At 49.5% G+C, this 16,781-nt stretch overlaps 1 protein-coding gene across 1 annotated transcript in view; it reads right to left on the reverse strand.

Annotated features, from left to right (window-relative positions):
* The window catches only part of LOC112242170 (ryanodine receptor 2-like), a gene marked incomplete at its 5' end in the record, with an annotated part of 51,940 nt that overhangs the window by 349 nt on the left and 34,810 nt on the right, over nucleotides 1-16,781 (reverse strand). The window contains 3 exons of the mRNA XM_042313756.1: nucleotides 2,318-2,548; nucleotides 3,813-4,021; nucleotides 12,037-12,211. Of these exons, the coding sequence (XP_042169690.1) occupies nucleotides 2,318-2,548; nucleotides 3,813-4,021; nucleotides 12,037-12,211 (615 nt within the window). The remainder of the gene's footprint in view (nucleotides 1-2,317; nucleotides 2,549-3,812; nucleotides 4,022-12,036; nucleotides 12,212-16,781) is intronic.

The following is a 16,781-nucleotide window of genomic DNA, read 5'->3' on the forward strand; positions in this document are numbered from 1 at the left end:
AAGCAGGTACAGCCTCACTGGCCAATCACGTTACTGTGGCTATTTCATCATAATGTGGGCCTACCACAGTGGCCTACTGGCCTACCAGAAAGGCCTACCAGAGAGGATGTGAACAAATGATCTATAACTGGGCTAATAACTCACTAACTAGCAAAGGATATGAACAAATGATCTATAACTGGGCTAATTACTCACTAACTAGCAAAGGATATGAACAAATGATCTATAACTGGGCTAATTACTCACTAACTAGCAAAGGATATGAACAAATGATCTATAACTGGGCTAATTACTCACTAACTAGCAAAGGATATGAACAAATGATCTATAACTGGGCTAATAACTCACTAACTAGCAAAGGATATGAACAAATTATCTATAACTGGGCTAATAACTCACTAACTAGCAAAGGATATGAACAAATTATCTATAACTGGGCTAATAACTCACTAACTAGCAAAGGATATGAACAAATTATCTATAACTGGGCTAATAACTCACTAACTAGCAAAGGATATGAACAAATTATCTATAACTGGGCTAATAACTCACTAACTTGCAAAGGATATGAACAACATGTGCCCACGTGGCTGCATGCAGCTCTCACTTTGATCTCAAAACAAGCACATATACCCACGACCGCTCATGCTGTAAACACAGTCCAGTTCATCTACTCACGACCACTCATGCTGTAAACACAGTCCAGTTCAAATTAAATGGCATAGATTCATATATGGCAATGGTCTACTTGCATAAAGGCCTACTGCATCTCTGATTGGTTACGGTGCACCAGTCTGTGTAGAGAAGGGGCCTGAGTCGTGCCTGTCAATGCAATAGAATCCTACTGCGATGTGCTCTGCCTATCTCTTGCATAGTTAGTTTTGCATACTAAATCTTGTATAGTTCGTTTTGTTTTTGGTACGTTGCATTGAAAGTGGCTAATATTGGGTTGATTTGATCATAATTACCACTGTAAAGGGACAGTGTTAACTAACAGAGAAAACTCTGAGTGAAGCTCAATCTCCTGCTTCTCTGCAGTCCCGGGGGAGCTGTGCACTCAGGCAGCTTAGAGGGAACAACTTGTGTGTATTAAATGTATGTAGATATTAATAACGTTTTCCTCCTAAGAGGGGAGAAGGAGGTTGGAGGAGACAGAAGGAGACAGAAGGAGACAGGAGGAGACAGGAGGAGACGGAGCCAGAAGGAGACGGAGCCAGAATGAGACAGAAGGAGACAGAGACAGAAAGGGATGGAAGGAGACAGAAGGAGACAGAGACAGAAGGAGACAGAGACAGAAGGAGATAGAAGAAGGAGACAGGAGGAGACAGAAGGAGACAGGAGGAGACGGAGCCAGAAGGAGACGGAGCCAGAATGAGACAGAAGGAGACAGAGACAGAAAGGGATGGAAGGAGACAGAAGGAGACAGAGACAGAAGGAGACAGAGACAGAAGGAGACAGAAGGAGAAGGAGACAGAAGGAGATGGAGGGAGACAGAAGGAGACAGAATGAGACGGAAGGAGACAGAAGGAGACAGAGACAGAAGGAGAAGGAGACAGAAGGAGACGGAGGGAGACAGAAGGAGACAGAGACAGAAGGAGACAGAAGGAGAAGGAGACAGAAGGAGACGGAGGGAGACAGAAGGAGACAGAAGGAGATGGAGGGAGACAGAAGGAGATAGAAGGAGACGGAAGGAGACAGCTGGAGACAGGAGGAGACGGAGACAGAAGGAGACATGAGGAGAAGGGAGGAGACAGAAGGAGACAGAAGGAGACAGAGACAGAAGGAGATGGAGACAGAAGGAGACAGAAGGAGACAGATACAGAAGGAGATGGAGACAGTGACAGAAGGAGAAAGAGACAGAAGGAGACGGAGACAGAAGGAGACAGAAGGAGACAGAGACATAATGAGACAGAATGAGACAGAAGGAGACAGAGACAGAAGGAGACAGACGGAGACGGAGACAGAAGGAGACGGAGACAGAGAGAAAGAGACAGAAGGAGACAGATACAGAAGGAGACAGAAGGAGACGGAGACAGAATGAGACAGAAGGAGACAGAGACAGAAGGAGATGGAGACAGAGACAGAAAGAGACAGAAGAAGACGGAGATAGAAGGAGACAGAGACAGAATGAGACAGAAGGAGACAGAGACAGAAGGAGACAGACGGAGACGGAGACAGAAGGAGACGGAGACAGAGACAGAAGGAGACAGAAGGAGATGGAGACAGAGACAGAAGGAGATGGTGACAGAGACAGAAGGAGAAAGAGACAGAAGGAGAAGGAGACAGAAGGAGACGGAGACATCATCATCATCAGCACCTCGAAGTCGGACACGGTCTCAAAGTCGTCCAGGTCTTTCTTAGAGGAGAAGGAGAAGCCCCCGCCAGACTGTAGCGTCCCGCCAGGTGACTTGGCCAGCACCTCGTTACACTCTATAGGCATGCTGAGGCGATAGAAGGTGATGTCTGGGTTACTGTTCTGGGAGCCGAACGACCTCTGGGTGACCTTGAGACACGGGAAAGTCTCCACGGTGCCGTCCATCCTCGTGACCTTTTAGAAAGACCATACGACAAAGGGAACAGGGCATTATGGGGGAGTCATCTGGTTGAATAGCCATACGACACCAGGTCTGTGGGTCTGGGTAAAGTGCTAGATAAATCCTTGGAACTATTATCGTTAATATGAGTTTTATAGGTTATCAACATAGCACCGGTTTGTGTCAAGAACTGCAACGCTGCTGGGTTTTTCACGCTCAACAGTTTCCTGTGTGTATCAAGAACGGTCCACCGCACCAAAGGACATCCAGCCAACTTGACACAACCGTTGGGGAAGCATTGGAGTCAACATGGATCAGCATCCCTGTGGAACGCTTTCAACACCTTGTAGAGTCAACATGGACCAGCATCCCTGTGGAACACTTTCAACACCTTGTAGAGTCCATGACCAGACGAACTGAGACTGTTCTGAGGGCAGAAGGGGTTGCAGCGACTCAATATCAGGAAGGTGTTCCTAATGTTTGGTATCCTCAGTGTAGGTTACCAACATAGGTTGTTACAAAAAATTTTTTTAAATTTTATTTAACTAGGCAAGTCAGTTAAGAACAAATTCTTATTTTCAATGACGGCCTACTGGGGAACAGTGGGGTTAAACTGCCTTGTTCAGGGGAACAGCGGGGTTAAACTGCCTTGTTCAGGGGAACAGCGGGGTTAAACTGCCTTGTTCAGGGAACAGCGGGGTTAAACTGCCTTGTTCAGGGGAACAGCGGGGTTAAACTGCCTTGTTCAGGGGAACAGCAGGGTTAAACTGCCTTGTTCAGGGAACAGCGGGGTTAAACTGCCTTGTTCAGGGAACAGCGGGGTTAAACTGCCTTGTTCAGGGGAACAGCGGGGTTAAACTGCCTTGTTCAGGGGAACAGTGGGGTTAAACTGCCTTGTTCAGGGGAACAGCGGGGTTAAACTGCCTTGTTCAGGGAACAGCGGGGTTAAACTGCCTTGTTCAGGGAACAGCGGGGTTAAACTGCCTTGTTCAGGGAACAGCGGGGTTAAACTGCCTTGTTCAGGGAACAGCGGGGTTAAACTGCCTTGTTCAGGGGAACAGCGGGGTTAAACTGCCTTGTTCAGGGGAACAGCAGGGTTTAAACTGCCTTGTTCAGGGTGGTCAACAACACATATAAAGAGGCTTATAAACAGAGGTTCACTTATCAAACTCTACACACAATTACACCAGGGGAGCAGGGTCAAGGTTCAAGGACAGTCTTGTCAACAGAACGTTTTTAAGGCAACATAGCTAAACAGGATAGTGACTGGACTCTCACCTCAATGTGTTCATGCTGCGGAGGTACAGGGATGAACTGAGACAGTCTCTTGCTGAGCCACATGGTGAGGTCTCTGTTCATGTTGACGGCGAAGGGCTCGTAGCCTTCCTGCAGACCACAGATGGTGAAGTACTTCAGCGTGCTCACGTCCTTACCAAAGTTCATCCTCCCAACCTGGCAAACACCCAGGCTGCACACCGGGATGAAACCTGCAGAGAGGACAGAGAGGACAGAGAGGACAGAGAGGACAGAGAGGACCTTGTTATGTTAACCATTAGAAGAACGTAAGCCCTGTCCAAGCCACGGCCCTTTGGGCAGGAGCCAGAACGGCCCTTTGGGCAGGAGCCAGAACGGCCCTTTGGGTAGGAGCCAGAACGGCCCTTTGGGTAGGAGCCAAAACGGCCCTTTGGGTAGGAGCCAAAACGGCCCTTTGGGTAGGAGCCAAAACGGCCCTTTGGGTAGGAGCCAGAACGGCCCTTTGGGTAGGAGCCAAAACGGCCCTTTGGGTAGGAGCCAGAACGGCCCTTTGGGCAGGAGCCAGAACGGCCCATAGGACAGGAACCAGAACGGCCCATAGGACAGGAGCCAAAACGGCCCATAGGACAGGAGCCAGAACGGCCCTTTGGGTAGGAGCCAAAACGGCCCATAGGACAGGAGCCAGAACGGCCCTTTGGGTAGGAGCCAAAACGGCCCTTAGGACAGGAGCCAGAACGGCCCTTTGGGTAGGAGCCAGAACGGCCCATAGGACAGGAGCCAAAACGGCCCATAGGACAGGAGCCAGAACGGCCCTTTGGGTAGGAGCCAAAACGGCCCATAGGACAGGAGCCAAAACGGCCCATAGGACAGGAGCCAGAACGGCCCATAGGACAGGAGCCAGAACGGCCCTTTGGGTAGGAGCCAAAACGGCCCTTTGGGTAGGAGCCAAAACGGCCCATAGGACAGGAGCCAGAACGGCCCATAGGACAGGAGCCAGAACGGCCCATAGGACAGGAGCCAGAACGGCCCTTTGGGCAGGAGCCAGAACGGCCCATAGGACAGGAACCAGAACGGCCCATAGGACAGGAGCCAAAACGGCCCATAGGACAGGAGCCAGAACGGCCCTTTGGGTAGGAGCCAAAACGGCCCATAGGACAGGAGCCAGAACGGCCCTTTGGGTAGGAGCCAAAACGGCCCTTTGGGTAGGAGCCAGAACGGCCCTTAGGACAGGAGCCAGAACGGCCCTTTGGGTAGGAGCCAGAACGGCCCATAGGACAGGAGCCAAAACAGCCCATAGGACAGGAGCCAGAACGGCCCTTTGGGTAGGAGCCAAAACGGCCCATAGGACAGGAGCCAAAACGGCCCATAGGACAGGAGCCAGAACGGCCCATAGGACAGGAGCCAGAACGGCCCATAGGACAGGAGCCAGAACGGCCCATAGGACAGGAGCCAAAACGGCCCTTTGGGTAGGAGCCAAAACGGCCCATAGGACAGGAGCCAGAACGGCCCTTTGGGCAGGAGCCAGAACGGCCCATTGGGCAGGAGACAGAATGGCCCATAGGGCAGGAGCCAGAACGGCCCATAGGACGGGGGAGCCAGAACGGCCCATAGGACAGGAGCCAGAACGGCCCTTTGGGCAGGAGCCAGAACGGCCCATAGGACAGGAACCAGAACGGCCCATAGGACTGGAGCCAGGATGGCCCATAGGACAGGAGCCAGAACGGCCCATAGGACAGGAGCCAGAACAGCCCATAGGACAGGAGCCAGAACGGCCCATAGGACAGGAGCCAAAACGGCCCATAGGACAGGAGCCAGAACGGCCTTTTGGGTAGGAGCCAAAACGGCCCATACGACAGGAGCCAAAACGGCCCATAGGACAGGAGCCAGAACGGCCCATAGGACAGGAGCCAGAACGGCCCTTTGGGTAGGAGCCAAAACGGCCCATAGGACAGGAGCCAGAACGGCCCTTTGGGTAGGAGCCAAAACGGCCCATAGGACAGGAGCCAGAACGGCCCTTTGGGCAGGAGCCAGAACGGCCCATAGGACAGGAGCCAGAACGACCCATAGGACAGGAGCCAGAACGGCCCATAGGACAGGAGCCAGAACGGCCCATAGGACAGGAGCCAGAACGGCCCTTTGGGCAGGAGCCAGAACGGCCCATAGGACAGGAGCCAGAACGGCCCATAGGACAGGAGCCAGAACGGCCCTTTGGGCAGGAGCCAGAACGGCCCATAGGACAGGAACCAGAACGGCCCATAGGACAGGAGCCAGAACGGCCCATAGGACAGGAGCCAGAACAGTCCATAGGACAGGAGCCAGAACGGCCCTTTGGGCAGGAGCAGTAGGACAGACTCTAACACATAGGGTGGTGTAGACAGTAGGACAGACATGGTACCATAGGGTGGTGTAGACAGTAGGACAGACTAACACATAGGGTGGTGTAGACAGTAGGACAGACATGGTACCATAGGGTGGTGTAGACAGTAGGACAGACTAACACATAGGGTGGTGTAGACAGTAGGACAGACATGGTACCATAGGGTGGTGTAGACAGTAGGACAGACATGTACCATAGGGTGGTGTAGACAGTAGGACAGACATGGTACCATAGGGTGGTGTAGACAGTAGGACAGACTAACACATAGGGTGGTGTAGATAGTAGGACAGACATGGTACCATAGGGTGGTGTAGACAGTAGGACAGACATGGTACCATAGGGTGGTGTAGACAGTAGGACAGACTAACACATAGGGTGGTGTAGACAGTAGGACAGACATGGTACCATAGGAGCCAGAACGGCCCATAGGATGGTGTAGACAGTAGGACAGACATGGTACCATAGGGTGGTGTAGACAGTAGGACAGACTAACACATAGGGTGGTGTAGACAGTAGGACAGACTAACACATAGGGTGGTGTAGACAGTAGGACAGACTAACACATAGGGTGGTGTAGATAGTAGGACAGACTAACACATAGGGTGGTGTAGACAGTAGGACAGACTAACACATAGGGTGGTGTAGATAGTAGGACAGACTAACACATAGGGTGGTGTAGACAGTAGGACAGACTAACACATAGGGTGGTGTAGACAGTAGGACAGACTAACACATAGGGTGGTGTAGACAGTAGGACAGACTAACACATAGGGTGGTGTAGACAGTAGGACATACATGGTACCATAGGGTGGTGTAGACAGTAGGACAGACTAACACATAGGGTGGTGTAGACAGTAGGACAGACTAACACATAGGGTGGTGTAGACAGTAGGAGACAGACATAGGGTGGTGTAGATAGTAGGACAGACTAACACATAGGGTGGTGTAGACAGTAGGACAGACATAGGGTGGTGTAGACAGTAGGACAGACATAGGGTGGTGTAGACAGTAGGACAGACATAGGGTGGTGTAGACAGTAGGGCAGACATAGGGTGGTGTAGACAGTAGGACAGACATAGGGTGGTGTAGACAGTAGGACAGACATAGGGTGGTGTAGACAGTAGGACAGACATAGGGTGGTGTAGACAGTAGGACAGACACACAGGGTGGTGTAGACAGCAGGACAGACATAGGGTGGTGTAGACAGTAGGACAGACATAGGGTGGTGTAGACAGTAGGACAGACTAACACATAGGGTGGTGTAGACAGTAGGACAGACATGGTACCATAGGGTGGTGTAGACAGTAGGACAGACTAACACATAGGGTGGTGTAGATAGTAGGACAGACATGGTACCATAGGGTGGTGTAGACAGTAGGACAGACATGGTACCATAGGGTGGTGTAGACAGTAGGACAGACTAACACATAGGGTGGTGTAGACAGTAGGACAGACATGTACCATAGGGTGGTGTAGACAGTAGGACAGACATGGTACCATAGGGTGGTGTAGACAGTAGGACAGACTAACACATAGGGTGGTGTAGATAGTAGGACAGACATGGTACCATAGGGTGGTGTAGACAGTAGGAGAGACATGGTACCATAGGGTGGTGTAGACAGTAGGACAGACTAACACATAGGGTGGTGTAGACAGTAGGACAGACATGGTACCATAGGAGCCAGAACGGCCCATAGGATGGTGTAGACAGTAGGACAGACATGGTACCATAGGGTGGTGTAGACAGTAGGACAGACTAACACATAGGGTGGTGTAGATAGTAGGACAGACATGGTACCATAGGGTGGTGTAGACAGTAGGAGAGACATGGTACCATAGGGTGGTGTAGACAGTAGGACAGACTAACACATAGGGTGGTGTAGACAGTAGGACAGACATGGTACCATAGGAGCCAGAACGGCCCATAGGATGGTGTAGACAGTAGGACAGACATGGTACCATAGGGTGGTGTAGACAGTAGGACAGACTAACACATAGGGTGGTGTAGACAGTAGGACAGACTAACACATAGGGTGGTGTAGACAGTAGGACAGACTAACACATAGGGTGGTGTAGACAGTAGGACAGACTAACACATAGGGTGGTGTAGATAGTAGGACAGACATGGTACCATAGGGTGGTGTAGACAGTAGGACAGACATGGTACCATAGGGTGGTGTAGACAGTAGGACAGACTAACACATAGGGTGGTGTAGACAGTAGGACAGACTAACACATAGGGTGGTGTAGACAGTAGGACAGACTAACACATAGGGTGGTGTAGACAGTAGGACAGACTAACACATAGGGTGGTGTAGATAGTAGGACAGACTAACACATAGGGTGGTGTAGACAGTAGGACAGACTAACACATAGGGTGGTGTAGACAGTAGGACAGACTAACACATAGGGTGGTGTAGACAGTAGGACAGACTAACACATAGGGTGGTGTAGACAGTAGGACAGACATAGGGTGGTGTAGATAGTAGGACAGACTAACACATAGGGTGGTGTAGACAGTAGGACAGACATAGGGTGGTGTAGACAGTAGGACAGACATAGGGTGGTGTAGACAGTAGGACAGACATAGGGTGGTGTAGACAGTAGGGCAGACATAGGGTGGTGTAGACAGTAGGACAGACATAGGGTGGTGTAGACAGTAGGACAGACATAGGGTGGTGTAGACAGTAGGACAGACATAGGGTGGTGTAGACAGTAGGACAGACACATAGGGTGGTGTAGACAGTAGGACAGACATAGGGTGGTGTAGACAGTAGGACAGACATAGGGTGGTGTAGACAGCAGGACAGACATAGGGTGGTGTAGACAGTAGGACAGACATAGGGTGGTGTAGACAGTAGGACAGACATAGGGTGGTGTAGACAGTAGGACAGACATAGGGTGGTGTAGACAGTAGGACAGACTAACACATAGGGTGGTGTAGACAGTAGGACAGACATGGTACCATAGGGTGGTGTAGACAGTAGGACAGACTAACACATAGGGTGGTGTAGATAGTAGGACATACATGGTACCATAGGGTGGTGTAGACAGTAGGACAGACTAACACATAGGGTGGTGTAGACAGTAGGACAGACATGGTACCATAGGGTGGTGTAGACAGTAGGACAGACTAACACATAGGGTGGTGTAGACAGTAGGACAGACTAACACATAGGGTGGTGTAGACAGTAGGACAGACATGTACCATAGGGTGGTGTAGACAGTAGGACAGACATGTACCATAGGGTGGTGTAGACAGTAGGACAGACTAACACATAGGGTGGAGTAGACAGTAGGACAGACTAACACATAGGGTGGTGTAGACAGTAGGAGAGACTAACACATAGGGTGGTGTAGACAGTAGGACAGACATGGTACCATAGGGTGGTGTAGACAGTAGGACAGACTAACACATAGGGTGGTGTAGACAGTAGGACAGACATGATACCATAGGGTGGTGTAGACAGTAGGACAGACATGGTACCATAGGGTGGTGTAGACAGTAGGACAGACTAACACATAGGGTGGTGTAGACAGTAGGACAGACTAACACATAGGGTGGTGTAGACAGTAGGACAGACATGGTACCATAGGGTGGTGTAGACAGTAGGACAGACTAACACATAGGGTGGTGTAGACAGTAGGACAGACTAACACATAGGGTGGTGTAGACAGTAGGACAGACTAACACATAGGGTGGTGTAGACAGTAGGACAGACTAACACATAGGGTGGTGTAGATAGTAGGACAGACTAACACATAGGGTGGTGTAGACAGTAGGACAGACTAACACATAGGGTGGTGTAGATAGTAGGACAGACTAACACATAGGGTGGTGTAGACAGTAGGACAGACTAACACATAGGGTGGTGTAGACAGTAGGACAGACTAACACATAGGGTGGTGTAGACAGTAGGACAGACTAACACATAGGGTGGTGTAGACAGTAGGACAGACATAGGGTGGTGTAGACAGTAGGACAGACTAACACATAGGGTGGTGTAGACAGTAGGACAGACATAGGGTGGTGTAGACAGTAGGACAGACTAACACATAGGGTGGTGTAGACAGTAGGACAGACATGGTACCATAGGGTGGTGTAGACAGTAGGACAGACTAACACATAGGGTGGTGTAGACAGTAGGACAGACATGGTACCATAGGGTGGTGTAGACAGTAGGACAGACTAACACATAGGGTGGTGTAGACAGTAGGACAGTCATGGTACCATAGGGTGGTGTAGACAGTAGGACAGACATGGTACCATAGGGTGGTGTAGACAGTAGGACAGACTAACACATAGGGTGGTGTAGACAGTAGGACAGACTAACACATAGGGTGGTGTAGACAGTAGGACAGACATGGTACCATAGGGTGGTGTAGACAGTAGGACAGACATGGTACCATAGGGTGGTGTAGACAGTAGGACAGACTAACACATAGGGTGGTGTAGACAGTAGGATAGACATGGTACCATAGGGTGGTGTAGACAGTAGGACAGACTAACACATAGGGTGGTGTAGACAGTAGGACAGACATGGTACCATAGGGTGGTGTAGACAGTAGGACAGACTAACACATAGGGTGGTGTAGACAGTAGGACAGACTAATACATAGGGTGGTGTAGACAGTAGGACAGACATGGTACCATAGGATGGTGTAGACAGTAGGACAGACTAACACATAGGGTGGTGTAGACAGTAGGACAGACATGGTACCATAGGGTGGTGTAGACAGTAGGACAGACTAACACATAGGGTGGTGTAGACAGTAGGACAGACTAACACATAGGGTGGTGTAGACAGTAGGACAGACTAACACATAGGGTGGTGTAGACAGTAGGACAGACATAGGGTGGTGTAGACAGTAGGACAGACATAGGGTGGTGTAGACAGTAGGACAGACATAGGGTGGTGTAGACAGTAGGACAGACACACAGGGTGGTGTAGACAGTAGGACAGACACACAGGGTGGTGTAGACAGCAGGACAGACATAGGGTGGTGTAGACAGTAGGACAGACACACAGGGTGGTGTAGACAGCAGGACAGACATAGGGTGGTGTAGACAGTAGGACAGACATAGGGTGGTGTAGACAGTAGGACAGACATAGGGTGGTGTAGACAGTAGGACAGACATAGGGTGGTGTAGACAGTAGGACAGACTAACACATAGGGTGGTGTAGACAGTAGGACAGACATAGGGTGGTGAAGACAGTAGGACAGACTAACACATAGGGTGGTGTAGACAGTAGGACAGACTAACACATAGGGTGGTGTAGACAGTAGGACAGACTAACACATAGGGTGGTGTAGACAGTAGGACAGACATAGGGTGGTGTAGACAGTAGGACAGACATAGGGTGGTGTAGACAGTAGGACAGACACATAGGGTGGTGTAGATAGTAGGACAGACATAGGGTGGTGTAGACAGTAGGACAGACATAGGGTGGTGTAGACAGTAGGACAGACACATAGGGTGGTGTAGACAGTAGGACAGACATAGGGTGGTGTAGACAGTAGGACAGACACATAGGGTGGTGTAGACAGTAGGACAGACATAGGGTGGTGTAGACAGTAGGACAGACATAGGGTGGTGTAGACAGTAGGACAGACACATAGGGTGGTGTAGACAGTAGGACAGACATAGGGTGGTGTAGACAGTAGGACAGACATAGGGTGGTGTAGACAGTAGGACAGACTAACACATAGGGTGGTGTAGACAGTAGGACAGACATAGGGTGGTGTAGACAGTAGGACAGACATAGGGTGGTGTAGACAGTAGGACAGACATAGGGTGGTGTAGACAGTAGGACAGACACATAGGGTGGTGTATGATAGTCATTTTGAGTAGACAGTACACACACTGACCTTCCCAAACCTCAAAGTCCTTGAAGGCCAGTTCCGACCCTGAGTGGTCCAGGAGCACCTCTCCGTTATGGGTGAACATCATCGTGTGTTCGTTCAGATCGACCATACAGCCCACCACGTCACCTGGACCCCAGGACCTGCCGAAGTGCTCGTTACCCTGGTGCCACAGCTGGGCCTGGGACACACACAGGGATACACAGTATTCAGACCCCTTCCCTTTCCCCCACATTTTGTTACATTACAGCCTTATTCTAAAATGTATTAAATTAAATAAAAATCCTCATCAATCTACACACAATACACCATTATGACAAAGTGAAAACAGGTTGAAAAACAGAAATACCTAATTAATATAAGTATTTTAGACCCTGTGAGACTCTAATTGAGCTCAGGTGCATCCTGTTTCCATTGATCATCATTGAGATGTTTCTACAACATGGAGTCCACCTGTGGTATGATTTGGAAAGGCAGACACACCTGTCTATATAAAGGTCCCACAGTTGCCAGCGAATGTCAGCGTAAAAAAAAAAAAAAAAATTGAGCCATGAGGTCGAAGGAATTGTCCTTAGAGCTCGAAGCAAGATTGTGTCGAGGTACAGATCTGAGGAAAGGTACCAAAAAATGTCTGCAGCATTGAAGGTCCCGAAGAACACAGTGGCCTCCATCATTCTTAAATGGAAGAAGTTTGGAACCAACAAGACTCTCCCTTGTTGCCCGGCTAAACTGACCAATTGGGGGAAAAGGGCCTTGTTCAGGAGGTGACCAAGAACCCAATGTTCACTCTAACAGAGCTCCAGAGTTCCTCTGTGGGAGATGGGATAACTCTCTATCTCTGCACCCCTCCTCCCTCCCTCTACCTCCTCCCTCTTTCTCTCTCTCACTCCCCCTCTTTGCCCCCCACTCCCTCTCCATCCCCCTCTATAATTACATGGAGAGTCCTTGAATCCTCAATCAGCCAACACATTCAGTCTATTTCCAGTCCCACAATGTACTGGCTCCCCCTCCACTCCGTCCCCACACACACTTCTACGTGACCTCTCATCGTCCTCTCACAGAGCAGAAATAGCTCTCCCCTCTCCCACCTGATTCTGCGTGTGATCCCAAACAGCATCCTGTTCCCTTTTTAGTGCACTACGTTTTGCCCAGGATCCATAGGGCTCTGATCAAAAGTAGTGCACTACATAGGGAATAGGGTGCCATTTGGTTTAGTACACAGAGCTGTGATGTGAGTCACTCTGCTGGTCTCTGCCCACTGAGAGAGAGAGTAGGGCAGTCCAATGAATGGGCTTCTACACAGTCACTACGGGAGATCTTTCTAGAGCCCAGTTTAATTGTGTAAAAGAGCTTCTTTTTTATCTCTAAATGATTAAACTAGAGAGAAATACAGTGAGTGTACAAAACATTAGGAACACCTTCCTATTTGAGTTGCACCCACCTCCATTTGGCCTCAGAACAGACTCGATTCGTCGGGTCATGGACTCTACAAGGTGTCTTAAAGAGTGACACAGGGATGCTGGACCATGTTGACTCCAATGCTTCCCCAACAGTTGTGTCAAGTTGGCTGGATGTCCTTTGGGTGGTGGACCATTCTTGATACACAGGAAACTGTTGAGTGTGGAAAAACCCAGCAGCGTTGCAGTTCTTGACTCAAACCGGTGCCCCTGGCACCTACTACCATAGCCTGTTCAAAGGCACTTGAATATTTTGCCCATTCACCCTCTGAATGGCACACATACACAATCCAAGTCTCAAGGCTTAAAAATCCTTATTTAACCTGTCTCCTCCCCTTCATCTACACTGATTGAAGTGGGATCATAGCTTTCACCTGGATTCACCTGGTCTGTCTGTGTCATGAAAAGAGTTCCTAATGTTTCGTCCACTCAGTGTTACTACAGACAAGCTGATGTTCTGACACCGTCCACTCAGTGTTACTACATGTGACAAGCTGATGTTCTGACCCCGTCCACTCAGTGTTACTACATGTGACAAGCTGATGTTCTGACCCCGTCCACTCAGTGTTACTACATGTGACAAGCTGATGTTCTGACCCCGTCCACTCAGTGTTACTACATGTGACAAGCTGATGTTCTGACCCCGTCCACTCAGTGTTACTACAGACAAGCTGATGTTCTGACCCCGTCCACTCAGTGTTACCACATGTGACAAGCTGATGTTCTACTCCACTCAGTGTAACTACAGACAAGCTGATGTTCTGACCCCGTCCACTCAGTGTTACTACATGTGACAAGCTGATGTTCTGACCCCGTCACTCAGTGTTACTACAGACAAGCTGATGTTCTGACCCCGTCCACTCAGTGTTACTACATGTGACAAGCTGATGTTCTGACCACGTCCATTCAGTGTTACTACATGTGACAAGCTGATGTTCTGACCCCGTCCACTCAGTGTTACTACATGTGACAAGCTGATGTTCTGACCCCGTCCACTCAGTGTTACTACATGTGACAAGCTGATGTTCTGACCCCGTCCACCACTACAGACAAGCAGTGTTACTACATGTGACAAGCTGATGTTCTGACCCTGTCCACTCAGTGTTACTACAGACAAGCTGATGTTCTGTTCAGTGTTACTACAGACAAGCTGATGTTCTGACCCCGTCCACTCAGTGTTACTACAGACAATGTTCTGCTGATGTTCTGACCCCGTCCACTACAGACAAGCTGTGTCTGACCCCTCCACTCAGTGTTACTGACAAGCTGATGTTCTGACCCCGTCCACTCAGTGTTACTACATGTGACAAGCTGATGTTCTGACCACGTCCACTCAGTGTTACTACAGACAAGCTGATGTTCTGACGTCCACTCATCCAAGCTGATGTTCTGATCACATCCACCAGGGGAAGCACCCCTCTTTATAACCTCAGATTGGTGATGGTGTCATCAAACATTATAGTACTGTTGATTTAGGGGAGAGAGAAAAGAGAGAGAGAAGAGAGAGAAGAAGAGAGAATAGAGAGAGAGAGGGAGGGGGGGGAGAGAGAGGGAGAGAGAGAGGGGAGAGAGAGAGAGAGGGGGGGGTGGAGAGAGAGAGAGAGAAGAGAGGGGAGAGAGAGAAGGGGAGAGGGGGAGGGGGGAGAGAGAGAGAGAGAGAGGGGAAGGGGGGAGAGAGAGAGAGAGAGAGAGAAGAGAGGGAGAGAGAGAGGGAGGGGGAGAGAGAGTGGAGAGAGAGAGACAGAGATGGGAGAGAGAGAGAGGAGAGAGAGAGGAGAGAGAGAGACAGAGAGGAGAGAGAGAGAGAGAGAGAGAGAGAGATATGAGAGAGAGAGAGAGAGAGAGAGAGAGGTGAGAGAGAGAGAGAGAGAGAGAGAGAGAGAGAGACAGAGAGAGAGAGAGAGAAGAGAGGGAGAGAGTAGAAGAGAGGGAGAGAGAAGATGGGAGAGAGAGAGAGAGAGATAGGAGAGAGAGAGAGAGAAGAGAGGGAGAGAGAAGATGGGAGAGAGAAGATGGGAGAGAGAAGATGGGAAAGAGAGAGATAGGAGAGAGAGAGAAGAGAGGGAGAGAGAAGATGGAGAGAGAGAGAGAGAGAGAGAGAGAGGGAGAGAAGATGGGAGAGAAAAGATGGGAGAGAGAGAGATAGAGAGAGAGAGAGAAGAGAGAGAGAGAAGATGGGAGAGAGAAGATGGGAGAGAAAAGATGGGAAAGAGAGAGATAGGAGAGAGAGAGAGAGAAGAGAGGGAGAAAGAAGATGGGAGGAGAGAGAGAGAGAGAGAGAGAGAAGATAGAGAGAGAGAGAAGAGAGGGAGAAGATAGGAGAGAGAGAGAAGAGAGGGAGAAAGAAGAAAGAGAGAGAGAGAGAGAAGAGAGGGAGAGAGAGAGAGAGTTCCCGTGTGGTATGTACATTTAAACAGTGCATTCAAACCCTTTGCCCCCATTCATGATTTGACTGTCTAGTGACATGAGTGATTAACACTTCTCAGGTTGGCGACTTCAATCACAATGCAACACGTCACGATGTAGCTAGCTGTCTTCTTCAAGCTCTCCTGTACAGCCAGTTTCCTAATCAATACGATGGAGCTAGCTGTCTTCTTCAAGCTCTCCTGTACAGCCAGTTTCCTAATCAATACGATGAAGCTAGCTGTCTTCTTCAAGCTCTCCTGTACAGCCAGTTTCCTAATCAATACGATGACGCTAGCTGTCTTCTACAAGCTCTCCTGTACAGCCAGTTTCCTAATCAATACGATGAAGCTAGCTGTCTTCTTCAAGCTCTCCTGTACAGCCAGTTTCCTAATCAATACGATGACGCTAGCTGTCTTCTACAAGCTCTCCTGTACAGCCAGTTTCCTAATCAATACGATGAAGCTAGCTGTCTTCTTCAAGCTCTCCTGTACAGCCAGTTTCCTAATCAATACGATGACGCTAGCTGTCTTCTACAAGCTCTCCTGTACAGCCAGTTTCCTAATCAATACGATGAAGCTAGCTGTCTTCTTCAAGCTCTCCTGTACAGCCAGTTTCCTAATCAATACGATGACGCTAGCTGTCTTCTACAAGCTCTCCTGTACAGCCAGTTTCCTAATCAATACGATGAAGCTAGCTGTCTTCTTCAAGCTCTCCTGTACAGCCAGTTTCCTAATCAATACGATGAAGCTAGCTGTCTTCAAGCTCTCCTGTACAGCCAGTTTCCTAATCAATACGATGAAGCTAGCTGTCTTCTTCAAGCTCTCCTGTACAGCCAGTTTCCTAATCAATACGATGACGCTAGCTGTCTTCTACAAGCTCTCCTGTACA

The sequence above is a fragment of the Oncorhynchus tshawytscha genome, unplaced genomic scaffold, assembly GCF_018296145.1.
Source record: "Oncorhynchus tshawytscha isolate Ot180627B unplaced genomic scaffold, Otsh_v2.0 Un_contig_9575_pilon_pilon, whole genome shotgun sequence".
NCBI lineage: Eukaryota > Metazoa > Chordata > Actinopteri > Salmoniformes > Salmonidae > Oncorhynchus > Oncorhynchus tshawytscha.